Genomic DNA, 21,153 nt, shown 5'->3' with positions numbered 1-21,153 from the left:
CTGCCTCCTTACATCCTGCCTCCTTACCTCCTGCCTCCTTACATCCTGCCTCCTTCCATCCTGCCTCCTTACATCCTGCTTCCTTACATCCTGCTTCCTTACATCCTGCTTCCTTACATCCTGCCTCCTTACATCCTGCCTCCTTACCTCCTGCCTCCTTCCATCCTGCCTCCTTCCATCCTGCCTCCTTCCATCCTGCTTCCTTCCATCCTGCCTCCTTACATCCTGCTTCCTTACATCCTGCCTCCTTACATCCTGCTTCTTTACCTCCTGCCTCCTTACATCCTGCTTCCTTACATCCTGCTTCTTTACCTCCTGCCTCCTTCCATCCTGCCTCCTTCCATCCTGCTTCCTTCCATCCTGCCTCCTTACATCCTGCTTCCTTACATCCTGCCTCCTTACATCCTGCTTCTTTACCTCCTGCCTCCTTACATCCTGCCTCCTTACATCCTGCTTCTTTACCTCCTGCCTCCTTACATCCTGCTTCCTTACATCCTGCCTCCTTACATCCTGCCTCCTTACTTCCTGCCTCCTTACATCCTGCCTCCTTACATCCTGCCTCCTTACCTCCTGCCTCCTTACATCCTGCCTCCTTCCATCCTGCTTCCTTACATCCTGCTTCCTTACATCCTGCTTCCTTACATCCTGCCTCCTTACATCCTGCCTCCTTACCTCCTGCCTCCTTCCATCCTGCCTCCTTCCATCCTGCCTCCTTCCATCCTGCTTCCTTCCATCCTGCCTCCTTACATCCTGCTTCCTTACATCCTGCCTCCTTACATCCTGCTTCTTTACCTCCTGCCTCCTTACATCCTGCCTCCTTCCATCCTGCCTCCTTACATCCTGCTTCCTTACATCCTGCTTCCTTACATCCTGCTTCCTTACATCCTGCCTCCTTACATCCTGCCTCCTTACCTCCTGCCTCCTTCCATCCTGCCTCCTTCCATCCTGCCTCCTTCCATCCTGCTTCCTTCCATCCTGCTTCCTTCCATCCTGCCTCCTTACATCCTGCCTCCTTACATCCTGCTTCTTTACCTCCTGCCTCCTTACATCCTGCTTCCTTACATCCTGCTTCCTTACATCCTGCCTCCTTACATCCTGCCTCCTTACATCCTGCTTCCTTACATCCTGCTTCCTTACATCCTGCCTCCTTACATCCTGCTTCCTTACATCCTGCTTCCTTACATCCTGCTTCCTTACATCCTGCTTCTTTACCTCCTGCCTCCTTACATCCTGCTTCCTTACATCCTGCCTCCTTACATCCTGCTTCCTTCCATCCTGCCTCCTTACATCCTGCCTCCTTACATCCTGCTTCCTTACATCCTGCTTCCTTACATCCTGCCTCCTTACATCCTGCCTCCTTACATCCTGCTTCCTTACATCCTGCTTCCTTACATCCTGCCTCCTTACATCCTGCCTCCTTACATCCTGCCTCCTTACATCCTGCTTCCTTACATCCTGCCTCCTTACATCCTGCTTCCTTCCATCCTGCCTCCTTACATCCTGCCTCCTTACATCCTGCTTCCTTACATCCTGCTTCCTTACATCCTGCCTCCTTACATCCTGCCTCCTTACATCCTGCTTCCTTACATCCTGCTTCCTTACATCCTGCTTCCTTCCATCCTGCCTCCTTCCATCCTGCTTCCTTACATCCTGCTTCCTTACATCCTGCCTCCTTACATCCTGCCTCCTTACATCCTGCTTCCTTACATCCTGTTCCTTACATCCTGCTTCTTTACCTCCTGCCTCCTTACATCCTGCCTCCTTACATCCTGCTTCCTTACATCCTGCTTCCTTACATCCTGCCTCCTTACATCCTGCCTCCTTACATCCTGCTTCCTTACATCCTGTTCCTTACCTCCTGCTTCTTTACCTCCTGCCTCCTTACATCCTGCTTCCTTACATCCTGCTTCCTTACATCCTGCCTCCTTCCATCCTGCCTCCTTACATCCTGCTTCCTTACATCCTGCTTCCTTACATCCTGCTTCTTTACCTCCTGCCTCCTTACATCCTGCTTCCTTACATCCTGCTTCCTTACATCCTGCCTCCTTACATCCTGCCTCCTTACATCCTGCTTACTTACATCCTGCTCCCTTACATCCTGCCTCCTTACATCCTGCCTCCTTACATCCTGCTTCCTTACATCCTGTTCCTTACATCCTGCTTCTTTACCTCCTGCCTCCTTACATCCTGCCTCCTTACATCCTGCTTCCTTACATCCTGCTTCCTTACATCCTGCCTCCTTACATCCTGCCTCCTTACATCCTGCTTCCTTACATCCTGCCTCCTTACATCCTGCTTCTTTACCTCCTGCCTCCTTACATCCTGCTTCCTTACATCCTGCCTCCTTACATCCTGCTTCCTTCCATCCTGCCTCCTTACATCCTGCTTCCTTCCATCCTGCCTCCTTACATCCTGCCTCCTTACATCCTGCCTCCTTCCATCCTGCCTCCTTACATCCTGCTTCCTTCCATCCTGCCTCCTTCCATCCTGCCTCCTTACATCCTGCTTCCTTACATCCTGCTTCCTTACATCCTGCCTCCTTACATCCGGCCTCCTTACATCCTGCTTCCTTACATCCTGCCTCCTTCCATCCTGCCTCCTTACATCCTGCTTCCTTACATCCTGCTTCCTTACATCCTGCTTCCTTACATCCTGCCTCCTTACATCCTGCCTCCTTACCTCCTGCCTCCTTCCATCCTGCTTCCTTCCATCCTGCCTCCTTCCATCCTGCTTCCTTCCATCCTGCTTCCTTACATCCTGCCTCCTTACATCCTGCCTCCTTACCTCCTGCCTCCTTACATCCTGCCTCCTTCCATCCTGCCTCCTTACATCCTGCTTCTTTACCTCCTGCCTCCTTACATCCTGCTTCCTTCCATCCTGCTTCCTTACATCCTGCCTCCTTACATCCTGCCTCCTTACATCCTGCTTCCTTACATCCTGCTTCCTTACATCCTGCCTCCTTACATCCTGCCTCCTTACATCCTGCTTCCTTACATCCTGCTTCCTTACATCCTGCCTCCTTACATCCTGCCTCCTTACATCCTGCCTCCTTACATCCTGCTTCCTTACATCCTGCCTCCTTACATCCTGCTTCCTTCCATCCTGCCTCCTTACATCCTGCCTCCTTACATCCTGCTTCCTTACATCCTGCTTCCTTACATCCTGCCTCCTTACATCCTGCCTCCTTACATCCTGCTTCCTTACATCCTGCTTCCTTACATCCTGCCTCCTTACATCCTGCCTCCTTACATCCTGCTTCCTTACATCCTGTTCCTTACATCCTGCTTCTTTACCTCCTGCCTCCTTACATCCTGCCTCCTTACATCCTGCTTCCTTACATCCTGCTTCCTTACATCCTGCCTCCTTACATCCTGCCTCCTTACATCCTGCTTCCTTACATCCTGTTCCTTACCTCCTGCTTCTTTACCTCCTGCCTCCTTACATCCTGCTTCCTTACATCCTGCTTCCTTACATCCTGCCTCCTTACATCCTGCCTCCTTACATCCTGCCTCCTTCCATCCTGCCTCCTTACATCCTGCTTCCTTACATCCTGCTTCCTTACATCCTGCTTCTTTACCTCCTGCCTCCTTACATCCTGCTTCCTTACATCCTGCCTCCTTACATCCTGCCTCCTTACATCCTGCTTACTTACATCCTGCTCCCTTACATCCTGCCTCCTTACATCCTGCCTCCTTACATCCTGCTTCCTTACATCCTGTTCCTTACATCCTGCTTCTTTACCTCCTGCCTCCTTACATCCTGCCTCCTTACATCCTGCTTCCTTACATCCTGCTTCCTTACATCCTGCCTCCTTACATCCTGCCTCCTTACATCCTGCTTCCTTACATCCTGCCTCCTTACATCCTGCTTCTTTACCTCCTGCCTCCTTACATCCTGCTTCCTTACATCCTGCCTCCTTACATCCTGCCTCCTTACATCCTGCTTCCTTCCATCCTGCCTCCTTCCATCCTGCCTCCTTACATCCTGCTTCCTTACATCCTGCTTCCTTACATCCTGCCTCCTTACATCCGGCCTCCTTACATCCTGCTTCCTTACATCCTGTTCCTTCCATCCTGCCTCCTTCCATCCTGCCTCCTTACATCCTGCTTCCTTACATCCTGCCTCCTTCCATCCTGCCTCCTTACATCCTGCTTCCTTACATCCTGCTTCCTTACATCCTGCTTCCTTACATCCTGCCTCCTTACATCCTGCCTCCTTACCTCCTGCCTCCTTCCATCCTGCTTCCTTCCATCCTGCCTCCTTCCATCCTGCTTCCTTACATCCTGCTTCCTTACATCCTGCCTCCTTACATCCTGCCTCCTTACCTCCTGCCTCCTTCCATCCTGCTTCCTTCCATCCTGCCTCCTTCCATCCTGCTTCCTTCCATCCTGCTTCCTTACATCCTGCCTCCTTACATCCTGCCTCCTTACCTCCTGCCTCCTTACATCCTGCCTCCTTCCATCCTGCCTCCTTACATCCTGCTTCTTTACCTCCTGCCTCCTTCCATCCTGCTTCCTTACATCCTGCTTCCTTACATCCTGCCTCCTTACATCCTGCTTCCTTACATCCTGCTTCCTTACATCCTGCCTCCTTACATCCTGCCTCCTTACATCCTGCTTCCTTACATCCTGCTTCCTTACATCCTGCCTCCTTACATCCTGCCTCCTTACATCCTGCTTCCTTACATCCTGCTTCCTTACATCCTGCTTCTTTACCTCCTGCCTCCTTACATCCTGCTTCCTTACATCCTGCCTCCTTACATCCTGCTTCCTTCCATCCTGCCTCCTTACATCCTGCCTCCTTACATCCTGCTTCCTTACATCCTGCTTCCTTACATCCTGCCTCCTTACATCCTGCCTCCTTACATCCTGCCTCCTTACATCCTGCTTCCTTACATCCTGCTTCCTTACATCCTGCCTCCTTACATCCTGCCTCCTTACATCCTGCCTCCTTACATCCTGCTTCCTTACATCCTGCCTCCTTACATCCTGCTTCCTTCTATCCTGCCTCCTTACATCCTGCCTCCTTACATCCTGCTTCCTTACATCCTGCCTCCTTACATCCTGCCTCCTTACATCCTGCTTACTTACATCCTGCTCCCTTACATCCTGCCTCCTTACATCCTGCCTCCTTACATCCTGCTTCCTTACATCCTGTTCCTTACATCCTGCTTCTTTACCTCCTGCCTCCTTACATCCTGCCTCCTTACATCCTGCTTCCTTACATCCTGTTCCTTACCTCCTGCTTCTTTACCTCCTGCCTCCTTACATCCTGCTTCCTTACATCCTGCTTCCTTACATCCTGCCTCCTTACATCCTGCCTCCTTACATCCTGCCTCCTTCCATCCTGCCTCCTTACATCCTGCTTCCTTACATCCTGCTTCCTTACATCCTGCTTCTTTACCTCCTGCCTCCTTACATCCTGCTTCCTTACATCCTGCCTCCTTACATCCTGCCTCCTTACATCCTGCTTACTTACATCCTGCTCCCTTACATCCTGCCTCCTTACATCCTGCTTCCTTACATCCTGTTCCTTACATCCTGCTTCTTTACCTCCTGCCTCCTTACATCCTGCCTCCTTACATCCTGCTTCCTTACATCCTGCTTCCTTACATCCTGCCTCCTTACATCCTGCCTCCTTACATCCTGCTTCCTTACATCCTGCCTCCTTACATCCTGCTTCTTTACCTCCTGCCTCCTTACATCCTGCTTCCTTACATCCTGCCTCCTTACATCCTGCCTCCTTACATCCTGCTTCCTTCCATCCTGCCTCCTTCCATCCTGCCTCCTTACATCCTGCTTCCTTACATCCTGCTTCCTTACATCCTGCCTCCTTACATCCGGCCTCCTTACATCCTGCTTCCTTACATCCTGTTCCTTCCATCCTGCCTCCTTCCATCCTGCCTCCTTACATCCTGCTTCCTTACATCCTGCCTCCTTCCATCCTGCCTCCTTACATCCTGCTTCCTTACATCCTGCTTCCTTACATCCTGCTTCCTTACATCCTGCCTCCTTACATCCTGCCTCCTTACCTCCTGCCTCCTTCCATCCTGCTTCCTTCCATCCTGCCTCCTTCCATCCTGCTTCCTTACATCCTGCTTCCTTACATCCTGCCTCCTTACATCCTGCCTCCTTACCTCCTGCCTCCTTCCATCCTGCTTCCTTCCATCCTGCCTCCTTCCATCCTGCTTCCTTCCATCCTGCTTCCTTACATCCTGCCTCCTTACATCCTGCCTCCTTACCTCCTGCCTCCTTACATCCTGCCTCCTTCCATCCTGCCTCCTTACATCCTGCTTCTTTACCTCCTGCCTCCTTCCATCCTGCTTCCTTACATCCTGCTTCCTTACATCCTGCCTCCTTACATCCTGCTTCCTTACATCCTGCTTCCTTACATCCTGCCTCCTTACATCCTGCCTCCTTACATCCTGCTTCCTTACATCCTGCTTCCTTACATCCTGCCTCCTTACATCCTGCCTCCTTACATCCTGCTTCCTTACATCCTGCTTCCTTACATCCTGCTTCTTTACCTCCTGCCTCCTTACATCCTGCTTCCTTACATCCTGCCTCCTTACATCCTGCTTCCTTCCATCCTGCCTCCTTACATCCTGCCTCCTTACATCCTGCTTCCTTACATCCTGCTTCCTTACATCCTGCCTCCTTACATCCTGCCTCCTTACATCCTGCCTCCTTACATCCTGCTTCCTTACATCCTGCTTCCTTACATCCTGCCTCCTTACATCCTGCCTCCTTACATCCTGCCTCCTTACATCCTGCTTCCTTACATCCTGCCTCCTTACATCCTGCTTCCTTCTATCCTGCCTCCTTACATCCTGCCTCCTTACATCCTGCTTCCTTACATCCTGCCTCCTTACATCCTGCCTCCTTACATCCTGCTTACTTACATCCTGCTCCCTTACATCCTGCCTCCTTACATCCTGCCTCCTTACATCCTGCTTCCTTACATCCTGTTCCTTACATCCTGCTTCTTTACCTCCTGCCTCCTTACATCCTGCCTCCTTACATCCTGCTTCCTTACATCCTGCTTCCTTACATCCTGCCTCCTTACATCCTGCCTCCTTACATCCTGCTTCCTTACATCCTGCCTCCTTACATCCTGCTTCTTTACCTCCTGCCTCCTTACATCCTGCTTCCTTACATCCTGCCTCCTTACATCCTGCTTCCTTCCATCCTGCCTCCTTACATCCTGCTTCCTTCCATCCTGCCTCCTTACATCCTGCCTCCTTACATCCTGCCTCCTTCCATCCTGCCTCCTTACATCCTGCTTCCTTCCATCCTGCCTCCTTCCATCCTGCCTCCTTACATCCTGCTTCCTTACATCCTGCTTCCTTACATCCGGCCTCCTTACATCCTGCTTCCTTACATCCTGTTCCTTCCATCCTGCCTCCTTCCATCCTGCCTCCTTACATCCTGCTTCCTTACATCCTGCCTCCTTCCATCCTGCCTCCTTACATCCTGCTTCCTTACATCCTGCTTCCTTACATCCTGCTTCCTTACATCCTGCCTCCTTACATCCTGCCTCCTTACCTCCTGCCTCCTTCCATCCTGCTTCCTTCCATCCTGCCTCCTTCCATCCTGCTTCCTTCCATCCTGCTTCCTTACATCCTGCCTCCTTACATCCTGCCTCCTTACCTCCTGCCTCCTTACATCCTGCCTCCTTCCATCCTGCCTCCTTACATCCTGCTTCTTTACCTCCTGCCTCCTTACATCCTGCTTCCTTACATCCTGCTTCCTTACATCCTGCCTCCTTACATCCTGCCTCCTTACATCCTGCTTCCTTACATCCTGCTTCCTTACATCCTGCCTCCTTACATCCTGCCTCCTTACATCCTGCTTCCTTACATCCTGCTTCCTTACATCCTGCCTCCTTACATCCTGCCTCCTTACATCCTGCCTCCTTACATCCTGCTTCCTTACATCCTGCCTCCTTACATCCTGCTTCCTTCCATCCTGCCTCCTTACATCCTGCCTCCTTACATCCTGCTTCCTTACATCCTGCTTCCTTACATCCTGCCTCCTTACATCCTGCCTCCTTACATCCTGCTTCCTTACATCCTGCTTCCTTACATCCTGCCTCCTTACATCCTGCCTCCTTACATCCTGCTTCCTTACATCCTGTTCCTTACATCCTGCTTCTTTACCTCCTGCCTCCTTACATCCTGCCTCCTTACATCCTGCTTCCTTACATCCTGCTTCCTTACATCCTGCCTCCTTACATCCTGCCTCCTTACATCCTGCTTCCTTACATCCTGTTCCTTACCTCCTGCTTCTTTACCTCCTGCCTCCTTACATCCTGCTTCCTTATATCCTGCTTCCTTACATCCTGCCTCCTTACATCCTGCCTCCTTCCATCCTGCCTCCTTACATCCTGCTTCCTTACATCCTGCTTCCTTACCTCCTGCCTCCTTACATCCTGCTTCCTTACATCCTGCCTCCTTACATCCTGCCTCCTTACATCCTGCTTACTTACATCCTGCTCCCTTACATCCTGCCTCCTTACATCCTGCCTCCTTACATCCTGCTTCCTTACATCCTGTTCCTTACATCCTGCTTCTTTACCTCCTGCCTCCTTACATCCTGCCTCCTTACATCCTGCTTCCTTACATCCTGCTTCCTTACATCCTGCCTCCTTACATCCTGCCTCCTTACATCCTGCTTCCTTACATCCTGCCTCCTTACATCCTGCTTCTTTACCTCCTGCCTCCTTACATCCTGCTTCCTTACATCCTGCCTCCTTACATCCTGCCTCCTTACATCCTGCTTCCTTCCATCCTGCCTCCTTCCATCCTGCCTCCTTACATCCTGCTTCCTTACATCCTGCTTCCTTACATCCTGCCTCCTTACATCCGGCCTCCTTACATCCTGCTTCCTTACATCCTGTTCCTTCCATCCTGCCTCCTTCCATCCTGCCTCCTTACATCCTGCTTCCTTACATCCTGCCTCCTTCCATCCTGCCTCCTTACATCCTGCTTCCTTACATCCTGCTTCCTTACATCCTGCCTCCTTACATCCTGCCTCCTTACCTCCTGCCTCCTTCCATCCTGCTTCCTTCCATCCTGCCTCCTTCCATCCTGCTTCCTTACATCCTGCTTCCTTACATCCTGCCTCCTTACATCCTGCCTCCTTACCTCCTGCCTCCTTCCATCCTGCTTCCTTCCATCCTGCCTCCTTCCATCCTGCTTCCTTCCATCCTGCTTCCTTACATCCTGCCTCCTTACATCCTGCCTCCTTACCTCCTGCCTCCTTACATCCTGCCTCCTTCCATCCTGCCTCCTTACATCCTGCTTCTTTACCTCCTGCCTCCTTCCATCCTGCTTCCTTACATCCTGCTTCCTTACATCCTGCCTCCTTACATCCTGCTTCCTTACATCCTGCCTCCTTACATCCTGCCTCCTTACATCCTGCTTCCTTACATCCTGCTTCCTTACATCCTGCCTCCTTACATCCTGCCTCCTTACATCCTGCTTCCTTACATCCTGCTTCCTTACATCCTGCTTCTTTACCTCCTGCCTCCTTACATCCTGCTTCCTTACATCCTGCCTCCTTACATCCTGCTTCCTTCCATCCTGCCTCCTTACATCCTGCCTCCTTACATCCTGCTTCCTTACATCCTGCTTCCTTACATCCTGCCTCCTTACATCCTGCCTCCTTACATCCTGCCTCCTTACATCCTGCTTCCTTACATCCTGCTTCCTTACATCCTGCCTCCTTACATCCTGCCTCCTTACATCCTGCCTCCTTACATCCTGCTTCCTTACATCCTGCCTCCTTACATCCTGCTTCCTTCTATCCTGCCTCCTTACATCCTGCCTCCTTACATCCTGCTTCCTTACATCCTGCTTCCTTACATCCTGCCTCCTTACATCCTGCCTCCTTACATCCTGCTTCCTTACATCCTGCTTCCTTACATCCTGCTTCTTTACCTCCTGCCTCCTTACATCCTGCTTCCTTACATCCTGCCTCCTTACATCCTGCTTCCTTCCATCCTGCCTCCTTACATCCTGCCTCCTTACATCCTGCTTCCTTACATCCTGCTTCCTTACATCCTGCCTCCTTACATCCTGCTTCCTTACATCCTGCTTCCTTACATCCTGCCTCCTTACATCCTGCCTCCTTACATCCTGCCTCCTTACATCCTGCTTCCTTACATCCTGCCTCCTTACATCCTGCCTCCTTACATCCTGCTTCCTTACATCCTGCTTCCTTCCATCCTGACTCCATCCTGACTCCATCCTGACACCATCCTGACTCCATCCTGCTTCCTGCTTCTCTCTGATTGGTGGATCATGTCTCCAGGGTTCTACTTTGACACCAAGGAGATCACTCCGCCCGCAGTGGGCGTTCACCGCTTCGCCTCGGACGACAGTGAGGTCAGTACGCTGCTTTAAGGCCGAGTCTCACCTGTCCCAGTCTCACCTGTCCCAGTCTCACCTGTCCCAGTCTCACCTGTCCCAGTCTCACCTGTCCCGTCCTGCAGGTGGTCTCCTGGAGTCCTCAGGTGGAGGTCCGGGCTCTGGTGGAGGGCCAGTTCCTGTCCAGGAGGCTTCATGCTGAGAGGCTGGGATACTCCATCAGTAAGACCACCATCTAGCTTTCTATTTTCATTGCTGTGCATCCATCAGTGGAGGGAAATGCAGAACATGTCAGCAGAGGCAGACCTGGCTAGATGCCCCCCCCCAAAAAAAGACTTACTTGTTTGTATTATTTTATCATATATAATCTTAAATACAAAACTACAAAAAGGTACAAAAAGATACCACATGTAGCTAACAAAATGCCTTGCTAATGTATATTAGAAGTTATTTAAGTTGTTTAATTTAGCATATAGCTCATAATAATAACATAATCCACAGTCAGGACTTCTTGTTGTGTTGCAAACACAAACCAGACCAGGTTGCCTTTGGGTGAAATTAGCTGCATGACATGATGCCTCAATTCTAATTCTAGTTCAGCAAAACTAAAAATCAAACACAGTCGTGGCTAACAGCAACATGTTAGCAAGAGGCTAACAGACAGCCTGTAGCCTACAGAAACATGTTAGCAAGAGGCTAACAGACAGCCTGTAGCCTACAGAAACATGTTAGCAAGAGGCTAACAGATAGCCTGTAGCCTACAGAAACATGTTAGCAAGAGGCTAACAGATAGCCTATAGCCTACAGAAACATGTTAGCAAGAGGCTAACAGATAGCCTGTAGCCTACAGAAACATGTTAGCAAGAGGCTAACAGATAGCCTATAGCCTACAGAAACATGTTAGCAAGAGGCTAACAGATAGCCTGTAGCCTACAGAAACATGTTAGCAAGAGGCTAACAGATAGCCTATAGCCTACAGAAACATGTTAGCAAGAGGCTAACAGATAGCCTGTAGCCTACAGAAACATGTTAGCAAGAGGCTAACAGATAGCCTGTAGCCCACGTCCCTCAGGTCACTGATAGAAATCTGCATCCCTTTATCTTCTGCCCGTTCCTCCTCTTCTTCTCTTTCTAAACTGGGCACCTGATGGCTTTATTTTATTTGTTTTACATTTTTCACATAACCCAGTTAACTACATGAAGGTCTATGTTCATTTTAGGGATGAAATACAGTTTATTTGGACTGGCAGCAGTTTGTGTTGTGTGGCCCACTCCACTAACTTGACATGGAAATGAGCGGTAGTCTAGAAAACTGGCGATTTTTTTTTTTTTAAATTTATTTATTATTATTATTATTATTATTATTTTTTTTTTTAAATTTAATTATTATTATTATTATTATTTTTTTTTTTTTTTTTAGGGCGCCCTGGGCGTTTGCCCACATTGCCCATAGCAAAAACCGGCCCTGCATGTCATTCCCAAAGAGCAGCAGAACCTTTGCATGGAGGTTTAAACGGCTCAAACAGGAGCGTGATCATTAATATCTGGCTGCTGTGAAACATCGGGCGTGTTTTCAGTTTCAGGAAGCAGAGTTCTGGCCACCGGAGGAGCTTCGGCCAACAGAGAGATCCTGCAGGTCAGTACTGATCCCTGAAACCATGCCAACAGATAAAGTTTGGATCTTTGCTCTTATTTCTTGCTTTGTTCCACTTTCTGAAATTCTTGTTTTCAGTTTGTCCAAAAACGAGTAAAACTTTAAATAAATAGAGTTTTATCTTTATAGTTTTAAACACACAAACCTTCAGAGCTTCTTCCTCTGAAGTCCCTCCGACTCTCCAGCTTTCTGCAGCTCAGCTCAAACATCTGCAGACTTTGTGCTTTTAGCTCACTTTGTTGCCATCAAACACTTCTTTTAGCATCTTTATCGGATACGTTCTGTATTTAAAGGATGAACTTTGGAGTTTGTTGGAGAACAACGAAACAAAGGAAAACAGGAAATAACTTTCATTGAAATGTTGTTTTAATTAATTATTTTTATTCCCACTGACCACAAAAAGAGGAAGAAAAGAATGAAGTGAAGTAAAATAAAAGAGTTAAAGGATGCATGACGGAAGGAAAGATGGACGGGAAAAGAAATGAATGATTGAGGAGAGAAAGGATGGATAAATTAAGAATTAAGATAAAAGATGAATAAATGAATTTTCAGAGGATCTTCTAATCTTCTTTTTTATAATGATCTTTGTATTTAACTCAAACTCAAACTGCTGAGTTTGCTGGAATCTGCAGCAGATCCAGTCGGCTGATGTATCTGTCGTGTGATTCCTCGTCAGGTTCTGTCTGATGTGTTCAATCTCCCGGTTTACACCATCGATGTGCCCAACTCCGCCTGCCTGGGATCAGCCTACAGAGCTCTGCACGGTAACACACCCTCACCTGTACTGACAAAACTACCACAGTCTTTAGCTAACTCTGCTGGAACATTAGCCTCAAATAGAGTTTATCCACAGTCTGTAGCTAACTCTGCTGGAACATTAGCCTCAAATAGAGTTCATCCACAGTCTTTAGCTAACTCTGCTGGAACATTAGCCTCAAATAGAGTTTATCCACAGTCTGTAGCTAACTCTGCTGGAACATTAGCCTCAAATAGAGTTCATCCACAGTCTGTAGCTAACTCTGCTGGAACATTAGCCTCAGATAGAGTTTATCCACAGTCTTTAGCCAACTCTGCTGGAACATTAGCCTCAAATAGAGTTTATCCACAGTCTGTAGCTAACTCTGCTGGAACATTAGCCTCAAATAGAGTTCATCCACAGTCTTTAGCTAACTCTGCTGGAACATTAGCCTCAAATAGAGTTTATCCACAGTCTGTAGCTAACTCTGCTGGAACATTAGCCTCAAATAGAGTTCATCCACAGTCTGTAGCTAACTCTGCTGGAACATTAGCCTCAGATAGAGTTTATCCACAGTCTGTAGCTAACTCTGCTGGAACATTAGCCTCAGATAGAGTTTATCCACAGTCTTTAGCTAACTCTGCTGGAACATTAGCCTCAAATAGAGTTTATCCACAGTCTGTAGCTAACTCTGCTGGAACATTAGCCTCAAATAGAGTTCATCCACAGTCTGTAGCTAACTCTGCTGGAACATTAGCCTCAGATAGAGTTTATCCACAGTCTGTAGCTAACTCTGCTGGAACATTAGCCTCAGATAGAGTTTATCCACAGTCTTTAGCTAACTCTGCTGGAACATTAGCCTCAAATAGAGTTTATCCACAGTCTGTAGCTAACTCTGCTGGAACATTAGCCTCAAATAGAGTTCATCCACAGTCTGTAGCTAACTCTGCTGGAACATTAGCTTCAGATAGAGTTTATCCACTGGGCTCTGATATCCTCTGAAGCTGCTGCTGGATGGAAGATGTCAACAGTTTTACACCTGCTGGTGACTTCAGACGCCCTGATATATGCTCCTAGGAACAGGAAGAAGGAGTTTTACACATCAGACGCCCTGATATATGCTCCCAGGAACAGGAAGAAGGAGTTTAACACCTCAGACGCTCTGATATATGCTCCTAGGAACAGGAAGAAGGAGTTTAACACCTCAGACGCTCTGATATATGCTCCCAGGAACAGGAAGAAGGAGTTTAACACCTCAGACGCTCTGATATATGCTCCTAGGAACAGGAAGAAGGAGTTTTACACCTCAGACGCCCTGATATATGCTCCCAGGAACAGGAAGAAGGAGTTTTACACCTCAGACGCCCTGATATATGCTCCCAGGAACAGGAAGAAGGAGTTTAACACCTCAGACGCTCTGATATATGCTCCTAGGAACAGGAAGAAGGAGTTTTACACCTCAGACGCCCTGATATATGCTCCCAGGAACAGGAAGAAGGAGTTTTACACCTCAGACGCTCTGATATATGCTCCTAGGAACAGGAAGAAGGAGTTTTACACCTCAGACGCCATGATATATGCTCCCAGGAACAGGAAGAAGGAGTTTTACACCTCAGACGCCCCGATATATGCTCCCAGGAACAGGAAGAAGGAGTTTTACACCTCAGACGCTCTGATATATGCTCCCAGGAACAGGAAGAAGGAGTTTTACACCTCAGACGCCCTGATATATGCTCCCAGGAACAGGAAGAAGGAGTTTTACACCTCAGACGCCATGATATATGCTCCTAGGAACAGGAAGAAGGAGTTTTACACTTCAGACGCACATCTTCATCAGAATGCAGAGGTGTGAAAGCTCAGAGCTCTGCCTGAATGTGTTGACATCACTGTCGATGTGCTCTGCAGTGTGAGAAGGTCAGGGAGGGCAGCTCGCTGCTGGGTGGCAAATTACACAGAGTGCATGATGGGAAGGCGCTTCGCTCGATGTCGGAGGTCGCGGCACAAAGTTCTCAGAGAAGACGACACGTCTGACCTTTTTATTTATGCTGCTGAGCTGATGAGCTTCCTCAGCAGCGTCCTGACCTTCTCTGCACATACAGCTGCCTCTCTGGGTGTTTGTGTCTGGAACTGGTAACCGGACACAGTTTAACTCTGACTGAAAGTTCTCTTTGTTTTTAGAAATGGAAAAGTTGTTGTAAGAGTAAAGGATAACTGTGAAAGTGATGGTTCTGCTGGGACTCAGTGGGGTTCCATGGCACTGAAAGGAGTTTTTCCCCGGGTCGTGACCCCGAAGTCAAAGGAGACGATCTTACTGGTTCACATTTCAAACACACAATTCAGTGGAACTCAACACCAATTAAAAGAATATATACTAATTTGCAATCCCCCACAGTCTGCTTGTTGTCAATTACTCCGACTTCTTTTTATGCCTTTTCTCACAATGTTCTCAAAAAAAAAAATAAAACCAGCATCTGAAACCACAACTAGATTTACCTCCTTCTCCCGTTTAACCTCTGCAGGATCTATTTAAAAAGTAGTTTTAAAGGACACCGACTTATACTTTTTATAAGAAATGATAAATTACAAGCATAAATCGCAACTGAATAAACATTAAATGTGTTTCAATTTTAATCCAAACATCCAAATGCAAAGAAGTCTTTGAGTATATCCCGTCCAAGTTCCATAACATAAAAAACTACATCATCTGCATAGAAACGGTTTGAGGTCCTGATGTCATTTGCACCTTCCAGACACTTACACCAGGGTCTCAGTACGAATGTCATCTCGTCTCTAAAGGAACGCCACCTCCAACTACACCTAAGACTCATGATCAATGCTGTCGATCAGTCTATCCAACACACTCAGTGGGGTCACATGGCACTGAAAGGATCGGATTATTGGCTAAATTACAATCAGACTGAGTTATTAAGTGCATGTATACACCTTAATCTGACTAAGAATTGGATCGGATCGGATTATTGGCTAAATTACAATCAGACTGAGTTATTAAGTGCATGTAGACACCTAATTGTTTTAATGACCCACCAATTAATCATCTGTTTGGTTGAAAATGGGAAAAACTGGACTTTTGACTGGTTAATGAGCTTCTGACCAACATTCTCTGGTCAGTTAATGAACAATCGGAGAACTAACCCGGGTTGGTTATCAACACATACATCTCTAAAGTACTGATTGGTTATTGGTGCTGAAATTAAAAGTGTTACTGATTAATGAGTAAGTAACTAATTGACCTTTGGTTAGATTACACTGGTTAACAGTGGAGAGTCATTAGCTGTTTGGTTAACATTGTGGGAACTGGTTTCAATAACCTGTTACCAGTTAACTAACCCAACAACACAGTAACTTAGCCAACTAATGCTGTAATTAACCCACTAACTGGTTATCTAAGTCTAACGTGTTTATTGGTTGATGTGTAAAGGAACAGATTATCTCATAAGCAAATTACCTTCTAGTTAACTAACAGGTTAACGACAGTACAACTAAACTACCATGTTTGGTTAACAACTCAGATATTTATTTTGTCCAAGACAAAAATCCTCAAGATTGATCAATCATAACTCATCTAAAGACTGGTTATAATGACCACCTCGCTGGTTATCTCACCAGTTGTTGGGTTGTTGATTGGTTAACGGCAGTTTGACTGATTTCAGATGACCATCTCATTGGTTAGGGCTGCGTGAACTTGATTCTGTGATTGGTTAACTGTTTTTTTTTTTTCAGGCGTGTTGGCAGAATCTGGAGTTTCCTTCTTCGATGCGGTGAAGAACGCTCCGGAACCACAACTGGTCGTCACCCCGAACCCGGCGGCAAAGCAGGTACACCGAGATAAGAAAAAAGTTTATTCTGACAAGAAACCAACAATAACAAAAGAAGCTGTTTCACTTTAACTTTTATCTCCTCCAAACACGAGAAGAAAAGATATTTCACGTTCTTCTGTTTTTATACGTCCATTGTTACGTTTCAGGCTGCAACAAATTCCAAAAGATATATAACAGGTGAGCAGCAGTAATGAGATATTTAAACAACAGTCGAGTTGCTTCAACCAGCTGACTGTAACCATGATCTGGTCCTAAAACAGCCTCCATCATGAGTCTGTGAGCAGCAGAGATGCTCAGAGGATCTCCAGTTTGTCCTCAAATGTGTTTAAAACAACGTTCCTCAGAGAAAGAATGGAAGGGATCTGCATATTTCTGCCTCTGCAGAGCAGAATATCATGAAAGCTTTCAGGGAATCGACCTTTGTCCAGCACCACGATCCAGAGTTGGGAGGGCAGCCTGGTGTTTACCTGGTGTTAGCCTGATGTTAACCTGGTGTTAGCCTGATGTTAGCCTGGTGTTAGCCTGATGTTAGCCTGGTGTTAGCCTGATGTTAACCTGGTGTTAGCCTGATGTTAGCCTGATCTTAGTCTGGTGTTAACCTGGTGTTAGCCTGATGTTAGCCTGGTGTTAGCCTGATGTTAGCCTGGTGTTAGCCTGATGTTAGCCTGGTGTTAGCCTGGTGTTAACCTGGTGTTAGCCTGATGTTAGCCTGATCTTAGTCTGGTGTTAACCTGGTGTTAGCCTGATGTTAGCCTGATGTTAGCCTGATCTTAGTCTGGTGTTAGCCTGATGTTAGCCTGATGTTAGCCTGGTGTTAGCCTGATGTTAGCCTGGTGTTAGTCTGATGTTAGCCTGATGTTAGTCTGATGTTAGCCTGATGTTAGCCTGATGTTAGCCTGGTGTTAGTCTGATGTTAGCCTGATGTTAGCCTGATGTTAGCCTGGTGTTAGCCTGATGTTAGCCTGATGTTAGCCTGCTCCAGAGGCGGCGTCCCCTTCTCTGGGCTCGGAGGCATCTGGGATGAAACGTCACAGAGTCTGAGATGTAGAAATGATGTTTGTTAACAGATGAAATGAAGCTCAACAGGAAACATGCTGAGTTCAGACTGTCTGACAGGAAGCAAAGTAAAAGAAATGGAAGAACATCTGTTTCTTCATCCTTACCTTCTGTTCAGGTCATCTGTCAGAATCCCAGAACTCTGAGCCTTAAAACCAAAGTGCAGAAACGTCTCTTTTCTTGCCACCGTTGGTCCACTTAAACACGAACCCACACACTCTGTTGTTCAGCAGCATAATTAGTATTTATTAATTTAGTCACAGTGTCTGACTGCTTTATGGAGCCTCTTATTTCCCTGCAGGGTTTCCTCCCACTCATTTCGCTGGGCTCATCACTCCAGAGGCTGTGTGGGTGGGACTGATCTGCAGGGCTTTTAGCCTCAGTGAAAAGTGTTAATGAGAAACACCTGTGGGTTTTATTGCAGCAGCAGCTCCTACTGTTCTTCTACGATGGAAATAACTGCAACTGTTGAGTCTCAGGTGGGAAACAAAGGGTCAGGAACGAGTGAAGAGGAGCAAACTGAGTAAACAGCTCTGAAAATAACTGCAACTGTCGAGTCTCAGGTGGGAAACAAAGGGTCAGGAACGAGTGAAGAGGAGCAAACTGAGTAAACAGCTCTGAAAATAACCAACTGTTGAGTCTCAGGTGGGAAACAAAGGGTCAGGAACGAGTGAAGAGGAGCAAACTGAGTAAACAGCTCTGAAAATAACCAACTGTTGAGTCTCAGGTGGGAAACAAAGGGTCAGGAGCGAGTGAAGAGGAGCAAACTGAGTAAACAGCTCTGAAAATAACTGCAACTGTCGAGTCTCAGGTGGGAAACAAAGGGTCAGGAGCGAGTGAAGAGGAGCAAACTGAGTAAACAGCTCTGAAAATAACCAACTGTTGAGTCTCAGGTGGGAAACAAAGGGTCAGGAACGAGTGAAGAGGAGCAAACTGAGTAAACAGCTCTGAAAATAACCAACTGTGGAGTCTCAGGTGGGAAACAAAGGGTCAGGAGCGAGTGAAGAGGAGCAAACTGAGGAAAACCACAGAATTACTTAAAAAACTATCATAAAAACCACAGAAATATTTAAAAAACTATCATAAAAACCACAGAAATACTTAAAAACGATGAGGAAAACCACAGAAATACTTAAAAACGATGAGGAAAACCACAGAATTACTTAAAAACGATGAGAAAAAACACAGAATTACTTAAAAACAATGAGGAAAACCACAGAATTACTTAAAAGTCCAAAGCCAGCAGGGACACATTCTGTTGGTTTACGAGTTTAGTTCTTTATGAATCTCCATGTGATGATGGTACAGACTGAGGATCATAAAGGGAAACACCAGAACTTTTGCTGCACATCCAGTTCCCTGCAGGAAGAGACAATAACCCAGATCTGCCAGCAAAGGAGAACCAGTAAAACAGTCAAATATAATTTAATAAAACAGTAAAACCACACAGCTGGTGATAAACACAAGAGTGAGACCGGATCAAAGCTCAGGTTGTAGTCGGTGATATTTAAGACCGGACCGAAGGATTGTTGTTGAACTCTGTTAAAGTCCAGCAGGATATCAGATTAAACCGCATCGGCCCCTAAAGAATAACTCCCGAGTAAACGTTGTGATGGTGGGACGCAGTTAGAACAGGATGAAAAGTCTACATGTTGAGAATGATCCACAGTTGGGTTTGTCGAGTCGTAGAGAGAAAGCTTTGATTTAAAATGTTCAGTTTTGTTTTGTTCACCAGTAAAATGACATGTGCTGTGGTGCCAGGGTACAGAGAGGGAAAAGTAAGAAAACTACCTGCTAAATATTCAAATTATCTGCTGAAACTCAACAAATAAGCAACAAAAATCTATATCTATACATGTTTAGACACGCCCCCTGCTCTCTTTAGTCACGCCCCCTTTGTTTAGACACTCCCCCTTTGTTTAGATAACTCTTAAAACTAAAACTATTAATGCAAAATAATGATATTTTTTCATGTCTAAATTATACTGTAAATTATTTATAAATTAAAAATTCGGCTGTTTAGTCTCTGATATCTCCAGAAGGCACCATTCAGAGTGTGATGTTTCTTTCAGACATTTCAGCTCTCATGTGTCCACGTTATCCTGATGGAGCTGTATGTTCACTGAAGTCGTGTTCGTGCTTTATAATCACCTCACGCAGCCTGTAAATAGATAACGAGCTCTGCAGGTGTTCTGTTTATCCCGACTCTGCAGCGGTGGATTAAATATGCAACAGCAGCATGTTCTCAGCCGTGCCATGAGAATCATTTTCCTCTGAATATGTCCAACATACTCACTGAAAACCAAATAACGAGGAAAGGCTGGAATCAGGAAAGGGGCGGGGCTTAAGGTCACAACAGAGTTGATGTTTCACGCCTTAGAAAATAGGAAAGACGAACAGATACAGGGCGATGACGTCTTCTTCTGCTGGTTCTGCAGGTGTACGATCAGATGCTGAAGCGTTTCGCCCGACTGGAGGACCGAGTCCTGCAGAAGGCCTGAGCTGCAGCCGACCAATCAGCTGAGGAGGAACCAAGAATCTTCTTCCTTCTGGCAGAACATTTCTGAGACAGAATCACAATATTAATCATTTTACTTTTACTTGAATTGTAAAGAACTCTGATTTGAATCTTTATGAATTCCTGTTGTCAGTTGGTATTAAACAACAAACTGTTGCCGGTTTTCTTTCTAAGGAACTCATCCAAAAGTTAAATTAAAGTTAAACATGAATCAGCTGTTGTATTTTAAACACTTCTCAATCAAATATCAAGATGTTTGGAAGCAGGAAGCCAAAACATAAACATCATATTAACACTAATATTTGTGCCTTTTTGAAAAATGTTTCCTGGAAGATTTGACAGAATCATCAACTTTCCCTCAAATCCTTCATTCTCACCCGTTGAAGAAACATGGAATAAAAACTCACAGACAGCTTAAACCTTCATATTTCATTCTAAACGACTGGTCATGTACACACAGATCTGGAACCAATGCAGATAGTTAGACCTGCAAAGTTTCAGAGCTTTAATATCCGAACTGAGACCACTCAGTATTATTTAAGACAGATTTCTGTGGAGGTTCCACAGCTGACGCTGTTACAGATTCATTCTACAAGCTTAGTTTTAAAACAGAACTGTTGGAATTGTATTTTCATTTCTAAATTCTGAATAATTCAGATGGACTGACTGATGTGATGCTTCTCTTTATTAAAAACAGAAAAGTTTATATCTTCTTTAGTTGGTCTGATCTTTGCCTTCTCTTTGAGCATCGTAAAACTGAAACATACAAAGTGTAGCATTAGCTAACTAACATTGCAAACTAGCCTGTTACATGCTGCTGCAAGCAAAAATAAAAACATTTTCATAAATGACTTAAATGTACAACTCATCACACAACTGTTACACAAAACAAAGAGACTATTATTATTATTTTCGTCATTAACCAATACTTACTGACAAATCTCGTCCCAAACAACAACGTATCAAGGTTGATATTAGCTT

General features: G+C 46.4%; 1 protein-coding gene across 2 annotated transcripts in view; it reads left to right on the top strand.

Annotated features, from left to right (window-relative positions):
- The window catches only part of xylb (xylulokinase homolog (H. influenzae)), a 50,154-nt gene extending 29,265 nt beyond the window's left edge, over window positions 1-20,889 (top strand). Inside the window, exons 14-19 of one of the 2 annotated variants that reach the window (XM_075452675.1) lie at window positions 10,314-10,387; window positions 10,495-10,591; window positions 11,947-12,005; window positions 12,700-12,787; window positions 16,501-16,595; window positions 20,093-20,889. In XM_075452675.1, the coding sequence (XP_075308790.1) occupies window positions 10,314-10,387; window positions 10,495-10,591; window positions 11,947-12,005; window positions 12,700-12,787; window positions 16,501-16,595; window positions 20,093-20,155 (476 nt within the window). In that variant the 3' untranslated portion in view covers window positions 20,156-20,889. Of the gene's footprint in view, window positions 1-10,313; window positions 10,388-10,472; window positions 10,592-11,946; window positions 12,008-12,699; window positions 12,788-16,500; window positions 16,596-20,092 lie in introns of those variants that run through there. The other variant, XM_075452676.1, reaches the window with a different exon arrangement.
- Window positions 20,890-21,153: the final 264 nt, after the last annotated feature.

Source organism: Odontesthes bonariensis, chromosome 20 (genome assembly GCF_027942865.1).
Source record: "Odontesthes bonariensis isolate fOdoBon6 chromosome 20, fOdoBon6.hap1, whole genome shotgun sequence".
Taxonomy (NCBI): domain Eukaryota; kingdom Metazoa; phylum Chordata; class Actinopteri; order Atheriniformes; family Atherinopsidae; genus Odontesthes; species Odontesthes bonariensis.
Note: the sequence above shows the minus strand (reverse complement) of the source record. Positions and strands in the feature narration are given on the sequence as shown.